This window comes from Thalassophryne amazonica, chromosome 2 (genome assembly GCF_902500255.1).
Source record: "Thalassophryne amazonica chromosome 2, fThaAma1.1, whole genome shotgun sequence".
In the NCBI taxonomy this organism is placed as follows: domain Eukaryota; kingdom Metazoa; phylum Chordata; class Actinopteri; order Batrachoidiformes; family Batrachoididae; genus Thalassophryne; species Thalassophryne amazonica.
The window spans coordinates 133,884,655-133,901,671 of NC_047104.1; the positions used below are offsets into that span (position 1 = coordinate 133,884,655).

The window sequence follows — 17,017 nt, forward strand, 5'->3', positions numbered from 1 at the left end:
GTTGTCTTGGCAGCCATCACTGGTGACACCACTGCACCTTTTACCTGTCTGTCCAAAAAGAGAATTCACATTAGATTAAGTGGGTGAATTGAACAATGCTGTATGGTGCAAAAGGTGAGGTTTTACAAGCAGTAGGCTGGTCATGTCACAATTCAAATTATGACCATTTTAATGTATACCTAACGTGAGTATTTGTCGTTAATACCAGTCGACAGATGAGGGTTAAACCACGTCTCTCTGTGCTGGAATGTCATTAAGTAGCTCTCTAATGAGATTAGACCTGCTAAAACCCCATTAACCCCAAATTGCAGTTACATCACCGACACAGCAAAATAACTTCATACAACGGGTCAGTAAAAGGCCAAGATTAAATATTGGAATGATTATCGCAGAAGAATCCAGTGATATGTAAATACACATCAAATGAAAACAATACAATATGCATTATTTACTTATGTACTTGCATTTACTATATTTTCCTACAAAGCAGAGAAATGTTGATTAATGATGTTGATGTTGTGATTGATTAATAAAAAATGTCTCATTGCATGGAAGAAAAGACCAGCAATAATTTCTATTTATTTATATGGTATATTTATGCCATCCACAGTTTTAAAAGGTAAACTAGAGCACCACACTCGTAAAGCTCAAACGTCCGCCAACACAAGTTTCCAATTCAGCAAAATTTTACCTTGGAAAAAAATTTGCAAGGTCAAAGTCCTGTTAGAAGTGGCTTTTCATAAGCTAAATTAGATGTGATCAAATGCCAAGAGTGCACTTGAATCTAATTTTTTGTGGTGTGGTCAGGTTTTTTTTTTTTTTTTCTCACAGAATATGCACAATTTGTCATTGCTTTTTGACACTTGGTTTCCAGCTGATAACTGGAAGACAAACAGGCATAAAACTGGAACCTCCATCCAATTTTGGTGGTGTAGGTAAATAAAAATGAGAGTGATTGAGGCACTTTTGATTGAGATACAATGTAAAATGTACACCAAATGGGCTTTTCAATATTAAATTCTAATGTCCACAAAATCCACAATTCGGATCAGATCCGGATCAAACTTTGTCAGGTGATAGTGAGTGCCAGTCTGCACCTCACTTTCAAATATGAGAGTGATTCGGGCATGTTTGATTAAGATATAATGTAAAATATACATTAAATGGGGTTTTCAATGTTAAATTCAAATGTCCACAAAATCCAAAATCAGATCCATATCATGTCCACAAAATCCACAATCCAGATCAGATCCAGATCAAACTTTGTCAGGCAATAGCTAGTGCCAGTCTGCACCTCACTATCAAACATGAGAGTGATTGGGGCACGTTTGATTAAGATATAATTAGGGAATAACCCTGTTGTGTCTAATGATTTGCGGACATTCATGCTGGTTATAAGGTCGCAAATAGAGCTTTACCAGTAAAAAAGAGTTTTACGGTAAAAATGGCTATTTGCAGCCGTATATCAGCATGAACATCCACAAATCATCAGACACAAGGGGGTTATTCCCATTCTAATTCAGTTCCATCATTCGCACAGTTTGTTTTTCGATAGGTAATTCGGTCATCGAGGCTTACAGTCGAGCCGAGGCAGCGTCAGTTCAATAGCGGTCAGGGCGTGGAGTAATCCATCAAATGTGAAAATCCATCAAATGTGAAACGGTAATTCTGTCAGAATCAACATCAATACTTTTGTATGGTAGTTTCAATTCATCCATTTCGGCGGCAGCAGCGTCGGTACGCGACTTTCTCTTGCTCACAGCTAACAGCGCTAACAGCTAGCAGCGCGTACAGCCGGTGTTCTGTCGAACTATGTGCCTCGTCGCGTTAAATCGACAGTTCCCCATTCCGACAATATTGCGCATGCGTGCACATGTGCAGTTCCGCGGAGAACAGGAACGACATCTCTTCAGAATACCAGTCAGGGCGCGGAGTATTACATCCAAATGTGAAACATTCGAATCTTTTGCCACCATTACCCCGATACTATACGGTCTGAAATCTCCCACGCTTAACCAATCAGATTCACTGAAAAAATGTAATTAGAATGTAAAATATACATTAAATGGTTTTTTCCATGTTAAATTCAAATGTCCACAAAATCCACAATCTGGATCAGATCCAGATCAAACTTCGTCAGGTGAGAGTGAATGCCAGTCTGCACCTCACTTTCAAATATGAGAGTGATTGGGGCAGGTTTGAGTAAGATATAATGTAAAATATACATTAAATGAGGTTTTCAATGTTAACTTTAAATGACCACAAAATCTGTAATCTGGATCAGATCCAGATCAAACTTTGTCAGGTGATAGTGAGTGCCAGTCTGCACCCTAGTTTCAAATATGGGAATGATTGGGGCATGTTTGATTAAGATATAATGTAAAATATAAATTAAATGGGGTTTTCAATGTTAAGTTTAAATTACCACAAACTCTGTAATCTGCATCAGATCCAGATCAAACTTAGTCAGTCGATAAAGGATACCATACTAAATAACATTCTCAAATATGAAAGAAATGTAATCTTTTTTGATAGTTATGAATTTTTGAATATTCGTTCAATGTTAAAGATAGGGATTTTTACAATTTTCCAAGATTTTTCCTGACTTTGACCTAAAAGAGCTTGAAAATTTAATCAGTTCTTGGCCTTCACGATATGAATCTTCAGTAAAAATTTCCTAATGATATGTGAAAAATTGTGGGCTCTAGTCTGTTCACAAACAAACAGACTAACAAACAGCTTATTGGCTGAGGTAATTATCATTGTGTTTGTTGCCATTATTCTATCAGCACCTCATCCCAGTGTGCATGATGACGTTGTATCAACGTTCTTTATCGGCTGTATGACATTTTGACATCAGTCAGCATGATTTCAACGTGACATCTACGTCGATCTTTTGATGTTGCAACAACGTCAAAATGTGACGATGTTGAAAGATGGTTAGTTTGAACCAGCGTCATTTTGTCTGCTGGGACACCAATTCTCTGTAACCATGGATTCCTTCTGACACGGTAAGTTCAAAAGTCAAAGACACAAACAAAGAAATCGGAAACATACAGTGTCCATTCAAAGTATGAGCTTTGAATTATTTATATTTAATTATTTATATTTCCCCACTTAACAAATAATGTATTTCCTGTGACCTCGAGGCAAACTGCTGCAACGGGGAAGAAAGCTGACTTTTACTGATCAGATGAAAGTCTGAGATCTGAGGTCCCGAGTCTCCTCCCAGTGGTCAGAGGAAACAGTGATTATTTAAAGGTCAAGTCTGACTGACCAATGAGCGTAATTAAGAAATGATTTGGAGAAAGAAAATCATTCACGAAGGTACAAAGCAGAAACAATTAGTCCATGGTTTCCTGGTTCTCTCCCTCAGCCCCAACCAGTCCCAGCAGAAGACTGCCCCTCCCTGAGCCTGGTTCTGCTGGAGGTTTCTTCCTGTTAAAAGGGAGTTTTTCCTTCCCACTGTCACCAAGTGTTTGCTCACAGGGGGTCGTTTTGACCGTTGGGGTTTTTACGTAATTATTGTATGGCCTTGCCTTACAATATAAAGCGCCTTGGGGCAACTGTTTGTTGTGATTTGGCGCTATATAAATAAAATTGATTGATTGATTGATTGATTAACTGAATTTTCATAATTTAAAAAATCCAGTTTGATTTGTTCATGTTTTTAAAATAAGGATTTGTTCAGATTCTGTCTTTTTATGTCATTGTTTCAAGACAAAACAACAACAACTTTTATTTGAGGCTGTTGCTTTGTGCATCGGAAATGTAATTAATAAAATACTCATTATATTAAGTCATAATAAAATGAATGAATTTCTGGCAAAGAGGGAAACAATTAAATAGAAGCTACAACCTAAAAGATATCACAATATCACTACAAGTAGACATGAGAATTGTATCTTCTAATAGGAGAAGCAGAGGGCATTAATAGAGAGCTGATTAATAAATAGTCAACTAATTTCACAATCTTTGTTCTTTTGATGCAAGAACACTGTCTGTATCCTGAACAGATAAATTATCAGCAGAAACAGCTAAAGGCTGTCAGCAGTCTCCAGTGATTGACAGCCAGCTCTGAATGTTCCGTTATTGAGGAGCATCTCTGCATGGAAACACAATGCAGGAGCTTCATGTGACAACAACACACCACTGTGGGCTTCTTGTTCCCACACAGACTAGTATGGGGGGAGGGCGTTACACTGTCAGCATCCATACTACAGTGCAGACGAGAGTGTATGTAAGGCCATTATGTCTTCCAGTCATCCTGCTGGTTCTGCCTTATTTTAAACATGGTTATTTTCTTTTATTCATTTCTTTTATTTTTTTTATTTTCAGCTGCACATATTCCTTGGCTTTGGAAAAGAGACATAGATGAGTCCACACCCTCAAATTTAACACAATACCTCTAAAAAACAGATAAAAGCTATCATCTCATAACTTATCAAAATAAAACGGCATAATGTAGACAAAATCTTGTGAACTTTAATGCACCAGATCAACTCAAAAACCAATCTAGTTTTGCTTATGCAATATCCCATAGACATGTCTGACACCTGCTGGATGGTTTGGGGATGCTGGCTTGAGGATGGATTAGGATCAGGTGTGGTTGTCAGTCAAAGACCATTTCCACAGAGAAGTGTATTAATTCAGATGTAAAACCGTTTCTGATTTGGCTTCAGGACACCAGACGGAAGCAGAGGACAGAAAGAGTAACACAACAGAGAGACACTGACCGATGGTGGTACTCAGTGTATTTCTTGTTGTTTTTTGTCATGCCACTGCTGTGATCACACACAAGCACCTCCATTTCTATTTCATTTCAGAATTTATTCTTTTTTTTGTTTGTTTTGTTTTTCTTGCTCTTCCTATCGGTTGCCATCATAAATACATATTTTGAGTTTCATGAGATGTTTTGCATTGACCATTTGTGGTTGAATGTGGGAGGAAAATTAGGCAGATTAATCTGCACAAAATTCAAATTAGTTTGTGATTTATAGATGTTTTTACTTGCAGGAGTGCATAGAAATGGTTTTATTTGTCAGATTTATTTTTATTATTTTTTTTTTTTTACCTCCACCAACGAAGTTACCCCTGTTTGTTAGCCTGTTTGTCTGATTGTGAACAGTCTGGAGCCCACAATTCTTCATATATTATTATGAAATTGTTACTGAAGATTCATATCCTGAAAGGCAAGAACTGATTCAATTTTCAAGCTCATAGGTCAAAGTCAGGAAAATCTCAGAAAATGGGAATAATCCCTATCTTTAACATTGTACCGATTTTCAAAAATTCATAGCTCTGTCAAAAAAGATCAGTCATATTCATATCATATTCATATTTGACAGCATTATGTAGTATGGTATCCTTTATATCCTGACAAACTTTGATCTGGATCTGATACAGATTACAGATTTTGTGGCCATTTAAATTTAACATTGAAAACTCCATTTAATGTATATTTTACATTATATCTTAATCAAACTTCCTCTGTGAGGTGCAGACTGGCACTCACTATCACCTGGATCTGATCTGGATTGTGGAATTTGTGGACATTTAAATTTAACATTGAAAACCCCGTTTAATGTATATTTTACAACCCCAATTCCAATGAAGTTGGGATGTTGTGTAAAATGTAAATAAAAACAGAATACAGTGATTTGCAAATCCTCTTCAACCAATTGAATACACCACAAAGACAAGATATTTAATGTTCAAACTGATAAACGTTGATGTTTTGGTGCAAATATTTGCTCATTTTGAAATGGATGCCTGCAACACATTTCAAAAAAGCTGGGACAGTGGTATGTTTACCACTGTGTTACATCACCTTTCCTTCTAACAACACTCAATAAGCATTTGGGAACTGAGGACACTAATTGTTGAAGCTTTGTAGGTGGAATTCTTTCCCATTCTTGCTTGATATACAACTTCAGTTGTTCAACAGTCCGGGGTTTCCGTTGTCGTATTTTGCACTTCATAATGCGCCACACATTTTCAATGGGCGACAGGTCTGGACTGCAGGCAGGCCAGTCTAGTACCCGCACTCTTTTACTATGAAGCCACACTGTTGTAACACGTGCAGAATGTGGCTTGGCATTGTCTTGCTGAAATAAGCAGTGACGTCCCTGAAAAAGACGTTGCTTGGATGACAGCATGTGTTGCTCCAAAACCTGGATGTGCCTTTTAGCATTGATGGTGCCATCACAGATGTGTAAGTTGCCCATGCCCTGGGCACTAACACACCCCCATACCATCACAGATGCTGGCTTTTGAACTTTGTGCTGGTAACAATCTGGATGGTCTTTTTCCTCTTTTGTCCAGAGGACACGACGTCCATGATTTCCAAAAACAATTTGAAATGTGGTCTCATCAGACCACAGCACACTTTTCCACTTTGCGTCTTTCAAATGAGCTCAGGTCCAGAGAAGATGGCTGCGTTTCTGGATGTTGTTGATGTATGGCTTTCACTTTGCATGGTAGAGTTTTAATTTGCACTTGTAGATGTAGCGACGAACTGTGTTAACTGACAATGCTTTTCTGAAGTGTTCCTGAGCCCATGCGGTAAGATCCTTTACACAATGATGTCAGTTTTTAATGCAGTGCCAGTCACGGGCATTCAATATTAGTTTTCAGCTTTGCTACTTACGTGTAGAAAGTTTTCCAGATTCTCTGAATCTTCTGTTTATATTATGGACTGTAGATGTTGGAATCCCTAAATTCCTTGTAATTGAACGTTGAGAAACATTGTTCTTAAACTGTTGGACTATTTTTTTTCACACAGTTGTTCACAAAGTGGTGATCCTCGCCCCATCTTTGCTTGTGAATGACTGAGCCTTTTGGGGATGCTCCTTTTACAAGGTCTGTTAGAAAAGTAACAGACCTTTTTATTTTATGCAAAAAATATATGGATTTGATTCATATGTTTTTACGTCAGCCAAGCTTGAACCTTTGTGCGCATGCTTGAGTTTTTTCACACCTGTCGGTTGCGTCATTCGCCTGTGGGCAGGCTTTGAGTGAGCACTGGTCCACCCCCAGCTCTCCACAATTTCTCTTATACTCACTCGACTGGTAAGCCACTGAAAGCCGAGCTAGGCATGTCCCAACTTGTCCTCTGACACTCCAAAACGGAGGTGTTCTTTGTGTCGCTCCATTAGCGGCTCCATCATGACGCGCGAAGCCTCCACGCGGCTTTCCATGACAAAATCTCTTGTTAAAAGTGAAATCTGCCGGAAAATGGCTGATGTCCAGCTCTTGTGATAACCAGAGAAATTGCACACAATGGTCCCGGAGCCATACAGCCATCCGTTTAGAAATGAAATGGTCGTTTCTGCCTGTCGATCTCAGCTCGGAGCGCGGCGCGCCGTGTGCCATTGTGGGCCGTCCTTAAAGTGGTAGTAACACTCCTTAATCTCTGTGAAGCCCAAAAAAAGCCAAATGAATTTTCCGAATGGTTTCCAGCTGCCTGTCTCTAACAGTTTCTGAAAAAAGTCTGATGGAGCAAAGCCCAAATCATTCCGCCATTTCCCTGACAATAAAAATCCGACGAGATGAAATGAAACGACGACGAGAGGGGTGGACCAGTGCTCACTCAAAGCCTGCCCACAGGTGAATGACGCAACCAACAGGCATGAAAAAACTCACGCAGTTCAAGCTTGGCTGACATAAAAACATATGAATCAAATCCATATATTTTTTTGCATAAAATAAAAAGGTTCGTTACTTTTCTAACAGACCTCGTATACCCAATCATGACACTCACTTGTTTTCAATTAACATGTTCAACTGTGGAATGTTCCAAACAGGTGTTCTTTGAGCATTGTGGCCACTGTCCCAGCTTTTTTGAAACGTATTGCAGGCATCCATTTCAAAATGAGCAAATATTTGCACAAAAACAATAAAGCTCATCAGTTTGAACAATAAATATGTTGTCTTTGTGGTGTATTCAATTGAATATAGGTTGAAGAGGATTTGCAAATCATTGTATTCTGTTTTTATTTACATTTTACACAACGTCCCAACTTCATTGGAATTGGGGTTGTACATTATGTTTTAATCAAGCGTACCCCGAGCACTCTCATTTGGTTCTGCTCCTTCTGCCCCAGCCTTGTTTTATTAATTGTTACTTTCATCATGTGTTTATTCTATGTTCTATTTTTGCTTTGTTACTTTCCTTTTTTGTTACTTTTATACTTCGGTCATGTTTCAGTTCTGTTCTGGTTTTGTTCAATCAGTCTGCATTTTTATGGTTTATCATTTAGTTATCATCTGCCTATTTTTGCTGTTCTGTTATAGGTAGTACTTTAGTGTCAGGTTTTGTTATCACAGTCTGTTTTATTTTTAGTTTGTTTTTCTACTCTGTTTTCTTAGTCAGTTCCAGTTAAGTGTTGTCTTGTTATTTATTTTATTTCAGTTCTCATGTTCATGCCTGATTTGTTGTAGCATTATATCCTGCCCTTGATTTCCGTTTTAGTTCTGTTTTTATCATTTGTTGCCACTCCGCACCTCCCATCATGTCTTCGTTCCTCGTCTCATGCCCAGTTATTTATTATCACTTCACGCCCTGCACCTGCCATTATGTTTTTTCCTCACTGTGATTCTGTGTTTCTATTTCGCTCCTGCTCTCACACCTGCTCACGTGTCTTTGTCTACTCGTATTTCATCACTCCACTTTGCTCACTCCCTTCCTCATGCTCTTGCCCGTCATACTCTTTAGCCAGAAGCCACACCCCCTTCTAGATTGTTCCTCACGTGCATCTCATTAACACCACCTGTTCCTCATCTCACATCCTAATTAGTCCACGTGTTTAAACCTCACAGTCCTTCACTTCTCTGCCAGATTGTTGTCTTAGTACACTTTCCAGCGCCCTTCACAGTCCTGTTTTTGTCTAGCCGTGTTCTGTGTCCTTGCTCTATTTATCTCGACCATGCCTTTTGCTTCATCCCGGATGTCTGAGTTTGCTTGTGCCTCTGAACCCTGCTCGTTTGCGAGTGCGTCTCAGCCTGATCCTGTTTGTACCTCTGCCACGCTGACTGATTACATGTGTACTGAAACCAAGCCTGGAATAAAGACCATAACTTCTCCAACACCAAAGCCTAGTCTGGGAGTTTGCATTGTGGGTCCAGCTGCTCCTGGTGATGGGCTCCCGCCCGTCCTGACACTCATATTTGAAAGTGAGGTGCAGACTGGCACTCACTATCGCATGACAAAGTTTGATCTGGATCTGATCCGGATTGTGGATTTTTTGGACATTTGAATTTAATACTGAAAAGCCCATTTGGTGTACATTTTGCATTATATCTCAATCAAAAGTGCCTCAGTTACTCTCATTTTTCTGTTATGGATTTACCCACACCACTAAAATTGAATGGAGGTTCTAAATTTTATGCCTGTTTGTTTGTCTTCCAGTTGTCAGTCAGAAACCAACTGGTGCCAAAAAGCAATGACAGATTGTGCAAAGCAGAGATAACAAATGTTCTGTGAAAATTATCTGGAAAAGAATTCAGAAATAGAAAAAGTAAAAAAAAAAAAAAAACCCTGACAACACCATAAAAAACTTTAAGTATATGAACTAAATACATACTCCTGACATTTTATCACATCTAATTTAGCTTATAAAAAAGTCACTTTTAACAATACTTTGACATTGAAAATTTTTTCCAAGGTGAAATTTTTGTGGAATTGGAAACTTAAGTTGGCGGAGGTTTGCACTCTATGAGCACTATGAGTACTATTTTATGGTCTATGCAATGATGTATAAATGAGGCCCCAGGAGAACAAAAACAAACACAGTCAAACAGACGACAGGAGACAGACAGACAGATTTACCATACAGTACCTTACTCTTATATATTTCATAATGATTGATGTAAATAAAGTCAAAGACATAATCAGTGGCTTTTAGAATTATTCATACATTCATCCCCTGACTTGTCTAAAGAAAACAAGCTGGAAAAGTGATAATTTGTATTAACAATAAATCTTAATATTTACAGCAGTTTTTGCAATTACTTACGGCCTCTGAAAATGGAGCAACCGTATATATAAATGGATGTAATTCTTAAATTATTAATGAGATATTTTAGTTAAATCTCACGAATTAAAGCTACAAGCGTGTCTTCCTTGTTCAGTTTCCACTTTGTTGAAGTGGCGAACACAAGCAAAATTACAAAATTGTGCCACTGTCCAAATACTTATGGTCCTGACTGAATATGTTATGTTGTGTTGTGTACGTGTGCCACGGTACGGTGTGATGTAAATCTACAGCTGTCGAGTGTTTGTCATTAACAGACTAACTCAGCTCCGAGCAGGTCGGTTAAACCTGCCGAGTATCCGGACACGTGAGAAAAGTTTCCTGCTGCCAACATTCCTCTGGTGGATTGTACCCAGATTGCAGCACGGCCACCGATACAGAATGACCCGTCCAGCTAAAACAGATGCAAGTATTTTTTTTGTAGGAGGCTGCAAGTCCTCTGCTGGCAACCGCTTAATGCAATATATGCCCCTAAGATGAAGTCACAAACATGGCAACTGTAGTCGACTCCCACTCTCCAGGCAGCACAGACAGGCCATTATGTGGCTGAGTACCAGCTGGTACCACGGGCTCCTCATCCTGCTCAGGACTTCATTTGTTGCTGCGTCTGAAATCGGGACATGGAACTGAAGTGGAGGAGAAAACCACTGCACGTTCTGTGTGGATGCATCCTCACTGTGTGCTTCAGCACCATTTGTCGGACTCAGAGACGTGAGTAAGATTCTGGGTTCTGTTTGTGAGGATGTGATGCTGCTGAGGGTGTGAAAGGAGGTGTGGATGATGATGCTGGCACACAATGTGTGAATGTAATTATACATGCTGTGAAGAAAGAAGTGCGTCTCCGCAGTCACTTATGGCAACAAACTAAGTATGTGAGGATTCAACAAAAGGAGGGTTCCCCATGCGATGATATTTAACTTGTGTGGTCAGTACCTCAGTACTTCTGTGGTGACTCAGTGTACTGTATGACAATGCAATATGTGGTCAAATCTTTGAGGTTTCATAGTTTAAAGGCACAGCTTAGCAATTCTTGCATCAGAAAATGCAATTAAAGGCAGTTCACGGATCGTCCTTTTTTCAATATCAGTTGTTACAGAAGAACAAGTACGTCTGACATTGGCCCCGAGGCCCACTGACGCAGGTGGTTATCACTGATTCTGTCGCTTTAAGTGGATGAGAGCCTACTGGATGGGATCCCCAGTCCAACACAGGTTACTTCCCAAGCCCGTTACCTTCACATTTGAAACTAGTTGGATTGGGGCAATGCCCATGAAGTATCTTGTCCAAGGACACAGACGTGGAAATCAAACCCAGGCCTACATGTTGATAGCCCAACTTTTATCCCCCTCAAAATCGTGCTATGATCTACAAAATATCTGTAGTAACTCCTATCCACTGTGCTGCCTAATCTATGTTGTTACATTTACAACATGGTTAACTTTTATCCATAACTTGCTTTCTGTTTGCTTTCACAATTTGAGTTTTAACATTCAAATTAGATTTTATTTGACAAGGTCAGCTAAGAAACGTCACTGTCTTTTTTATAGCCCCGTCTTCAATTTTTAGATTCAGAACTCCTTTAATAAAACAATTTACCAGAAATTAAACTACAGTGATGTGATTTTTTTTTTTTAAGAATTATTCAGTTTTCAGAGGATTAACTGCTGCTTTTTGACAGTTTTCATGGCTATGAGATGTTTTCTGCTTTGTCATTTTCCTCCATGTATTATCTTACATCCTTGTGTGTACTTACGTTTGTCACTGACAGTTCAGTCCCTGACACCACTGTCATGAGTTTTCATTTTGTGCATAAAGCACAGTGAATATGATATTCAGCAGTCAAGATATGAATTAAATGGAGGCTTTCAGTTTCAGTTTGAGGATGTTTTGCACCCAAACTGAGTTCAAGGTACAGCAATTACAATCTGCTTTATATACAACAGCTTCCATCTGCATCAGAATCTCAAAGCACTTTACAATTATGCCTCACATTCACGCATTCACACAGAAAACACACTGATGTCAGGGTGCTGCCATGCAAGGCGCTCACTACACCGGGAACAACTTGCTGAGTAAGGACCTTGCCCAAGGGCCCTTAGTGATTTTCCGGTCTAGCTGGGTTTCGAACTGAAGATCCTCTGGTTTGAAGCCCAACACAACCACTAGACCATCACTGTGTAATTACACTGGATAGAATATTTCCGTCAGTGGGCGTCTTTATTATTTGGTTGCACAAACGTTTGAGTCAAAAGCCTTCTTCAGATGGGATTAATTTGATATGGGAGGTGACGTACTGTGGACATGAGGCTTTTCCCTTCTGAAAATGATCTGTAGGTTTCTCTGGAGTCATTTAAGTCCTGATTAAAGACCCATCTCTTTTCCCTTTCATCCGTCTTATTTGTGTCATTAACAGCAGAGCAGGTCTCAGCCTCTTTATATCTAAATTGTGGGTCTGTTAGTGAAGCTAAGGGCTAGTTGCCGGCGGGGACATTCGTAACCTCTGTCTTACTCTGTTGGTTATTGCTGGGAATTAGTGCCCTTAGTTCTGGCTGATTTGAGTCTGCTTTCTTTCTCTATTACATGTGCTGTTACCGCAAATGGCGTCTTATGTTTAGCGCCACTTGCTGGACCCCAGTTGAGGATGTAACTTATTTACCTGTGACTCCGTCATTCAGGATAATGACATGGATAATTACAGCAATCTGTAATTGGACTTTTTATTCCTAAATCCATAACAGAAAAATTAGAGTGATTGAGGCACTTTTGTTTGAGATATAATGCAAAATATCGACCAAATGGGCTTTTAAATGTTAAATTCAAATGTCCACAAAATCCACAATCTGGATCAAACTTTGTCAGGCAATAGTATGTACCTCTCTCTCAAATATGAGAGTGACTGGGTCATGTTTGATTAAGATATAATATAATATATACATTAAATGAGGTTTTCAATGTTAAATTAAATGGCCACAAAATCTGTAATCTGGACTTTCTCAGTGAACAAAGGACACCATCCTACAAAATGATCTCACATATGAAATAAATGTGATCTTTTCTGACAGTTATGAATTTTCGAAAATTCGTTCAATGTTAAAGATCAGGATTTTTCCAATAATTTTCCTTACTTTGACCTTTGACCATGAAAAGTGAATCAGTTCTTGCTTATCAGGATATGAATCGTCAGTAAAAATTTCATAATGATATATGAAAACTAGTGGACTCCAGGTTGTTCACAAACAGACAAACAAACAAACGGGGGCGAGAACATAACCTCCAACTTTATTGGCGGAGGTAACAAACAAGCAAACAAAACAATAAATGTAAAGCAGAGAGGTAACTAGACAGAAGTCAGACAATAGAAAATGGACTTTAGAGACAAACTGTTGTATTCAACAAAGTTTTTCTTCCCTTTTTGTAATAGCCATACATAGGGTCTGTTTATTAAGTAGCCCATCCCATCTCTGTCATTTATATGGAGTCTTCTTATTCCATGCAAAGTGACCATAAATATTACAGATGTTTGTGGTAACATTACATCGCTTCACTTCCCCATATAAAATTAACCCCATCTGAATATGGCTAAAGACTGACTGAATTCTAGAGCTCACAGACATTAATTGTAATGAAAGTCCTTCCAGCGAGTTTTATAGAGTTTGACTGAATGTGAACAGAAAATTATGTACTTTAGATTTCACGCTGTTGATTTTGTTAATTTTTATTTTGTTATTTAACTTTAGAATTTTCAAGCGGCTCTGATTAAAGGTAAAATATTAGCAAATTCTGTAACAATATTTTGTCACTGTAGAATTGCATAGTTTAAATCAGTGGTTCTCAACCTTTTTTTCTGGGAGAACACTATTCTAACAAAAGCACACAGCAACATTTAACACAAAAAGGTTTGAGAGGACGATGAAGAAATTTGTTGAGCAGATTCGGGATCCAGAAGAGATTTTTTGAGCAATAGGTGGTGTTGTAAGAAGATGCGCTCTCGGACGGCCTTCTACACTGTGCGAGCAATTATTAGGCAAGTTCTGTTCCCGATGATTAGTTTTATTGTGAACAAATACAGTGCTCTCAGTCAATACTTGATATTAATGAACCTTAAACCTGAATGTTTTCCAAGGAAAAGTGAGTTTTGTCTTTCTCAGTGTGCACAATGATTGAGTACTTGGATGAATGTGATGGATCACTGTCCTGCATAAATATCATGGCCTTCTTGAATCATGCAGACTTTTTCTGTCCCACTGCTTGAAAAAAGTATCTTCTAAAAAATTGGCATTAAGTTTGTGAGCTAAGTCCATCTTCAACCTGAAAGCATCCAGCAAGATCATAGTTAATAATAGCGGCACATACCAGTCCATGCCAGTACCCCTCCTCCACCTTGCTCTAGTCTGACTCAAAGAAGTGCTGTGTGGTCATTGGTAATCCAGCCACGGGACCATCCATTTGGTCCATCAAGTATCACTGTCATTTCATCTGTCCCAAAAAAAACCACTGAAAAATTTGTCTTCAGATATTTCTTGAAGTTTCTTCAATTTGCAAGACTTATTCTGTGGTGGTCATGTTTCAACCTTGCTTACCTTAGCCATGTCTCTGAGCACTCAACATCTTGCACTTCTGGACACTCCAGGTTGGGTGCAGTTCTGGAATATGGTGGCACTAAAGGATTATGTGCTCCTGGTAGTGTCACGTTTAATTCTTCTGACATTTTTTGCAGTTAACTTGCATCTTTTCTTCTTTACACGTTTCTTGTGACCCTGTTGCAACAAAAACCTATATTCGCAACAAAATGTTTGATTGTTGGGTGTTATGGTGGCTTAGTGGTTAGCTCTGTTGCCTCACAGCAAGAAGGTCCTAGATTTGCTTCCGACATGGTCCTTTCTGTGTGAAGTTTGCATGTTCTCCCCGTGTTCACCTCTCCGGGTGCTGCGGCTTCCTCCTACTATCAAAGACACGTGGGTTAGGTGACTTGGAAACGTTCAGTTGACCATATGTATGTGAATGAGTTTGTCTGTCTACATGTGTCTCCAGCATAGACTGGCATCCTGTCTATGGTGTACCCCTCCTCTCACCCTATGATTGAGGGGGTAGGATCCGTACCGGATTACCCTTGATTGGAGTAAGTGGGTGTAGAAAATGAATGAATGTTGCATCCCTCTGCATGAGGCAAAGAAGCTGCCTCATAGTTATGCACACCTTGATATGTGGTGCCAATCACTTTAAGCCACACACTCCCTCACAAATTGCACAAATACATATCACCTGAGACTTCAATCCAATAAGTATTCAGGTTTATATTGCTTTGAGTTGGAAATTCAATTCAATTTATCACAACAAAGCAGCCACAAGGTGCTTCACATGAGTAAGGTCTAAAACTTACCAACCCCTGGAGCAAGCACACAGGCAACACTGGTAAGGAAAAACTCCCTCTGATGATTTGAGGAAGAAACCTCAAGCAGACCAGACACAAAGGGGTGACCCACTGCTTAGGCCATTCTACCAGTTACACGGTTTTTACAAATGATCAAATATTTGCACAAAAACAGTAAAGTCTATCAGTTTGAACATTAAATATCTTGTGTTTGTGGTGTATTCAATTGAATATAGGTTGAAGAGGATTTACAAATCATTGTATTCTGTTTTTAATTTACATTTCACACAACGTCCCAACTTCATTGGAATTGGGATTGTAAATATAGAACTCTTCAATTGCCAAAAAAAAAAAAAAAGCAATCTAGCTTTACCTTGCCTTAAGAGCTATTACCAAGCTGCTCAGTTGAAGGTCCTGCTGGGTTTATGTGATCCAGAATATGTTGCGAAATGGAAAGACATTGAGGGGAAAACTGCCCCACCAGTACAAGCTTTAATGTGTGATGTGCAATTACAGAAAATCTGTAGACAAAATCAATCAATCAATCAATCAATCAATTTTTTTATATAGCGCCAAATCACAACAAACAGTTGCCCCAAGGTGCTTTATATTGTAAGGCAAGGCCATACAATAATTATGTAAAACCCCAACGGTCAAAACGACCCCCTGTGAGCAAGCACTTGGCTACAGTGGGAAGGAAAAACTCCCTTTTAACAGGAAGAAACCTCCAGCAGAACCAGGCTCAGGGAGGGGCAGTCTTCTGCTGGGACTGGTTGGGCTGAGGGAGAGAACCAAGAAAAAGACATGCTGTGGAGGGGAGCAGAGATCGATCACTAATGATTAAATGCAGAGTGGTGCATACAGAGCAAAAAGAGAAAGAAACAGTGCATCATGGGAAACCCCCCAGCAGTCTACGTCTATAGCAGCATAACTAAGGGATGGTTCAGGGTCACCTGATCCAGCCCTAACTATAAGCTTTAGCAAAAAGGAAAGTTTTAAGCCTAATCTTAAAAGTAGAGAGGGTGTCTGTCTCCCTGATCTGAATTGGGAGCTGGTTCCACAGGAGAGGAGCCTGAAAGCTGAAGGCTCTGCCTCCCATTCTACTCTTACAAACCCTAGGAACTACAAGTAAGCCTGCAGTCTGAGAGCGAAGCGCTCTATTGGGGTGATATGGTACTACGAGGTCCCTAAGATAAGATGGGACCTGATTATTCAAAACCTTATAAGTAAGAAGAAGAATTTTAAATTCTATTCTAGAATTAACAGGAAGCCAATGAAGAGAGGCCAATATGGGTGAGATATGCTCTCTCCTTCTAGTCCCCGTCAGTACTCTAGCTGCAGCATTTTGAATTAACTGAAGGCTTTTTAGGGAACTTTTAGGACAACCTGATAATAATGAATTACAATAGTCCAGCCTAGAGGAAATAAATGCATGAATTAGTTTTTCAGCATCACTCTGAGACAAGACCTTTCTGATTTTAGAGATATTGCGTAAATGCAAAAAAGCAGTCCTACATATTTGTTTAATATGCGCTTTGAATGACATATCCTGATTAAAAATGACTCCAAGATTTCTCACAGTATTACTAGAGGTCAGGGTAATGCCATCCAG

The 17,017-nt window shown here is 39.2% G+C and overlaps 1 protein-coding gene across 2 annotated transcripts in view; it reads left to right on the forward strand.

The window, feature by feature from the left end:
- Positions 1-10,575: 10,575 nt before the first annotated feature.
- cdhr5a (cadherin-related family member 5a) overlaps positions 10,576-17,017 on the forward strand; it is a 44,938-nt gene continuing 38,496 nt past the window's right edge. Inside the window, exon 1 of one of the 2 annotated variants that reach the window (XM_034193989.1) lies at positions 10,576-10,745. In XM_034193989.1, the coding sequence (XP_034049880.1) occupies positions 10,655-10,745 (91 nt within the window). In that variant the 5' untranslated portion in view covers positions 10,576-10,654. The remainder of the gene's footprint in view (positions 10,746-17,017) is intronic. The other variant, XM_034193982.1, reaches the window with a different exon arrangement.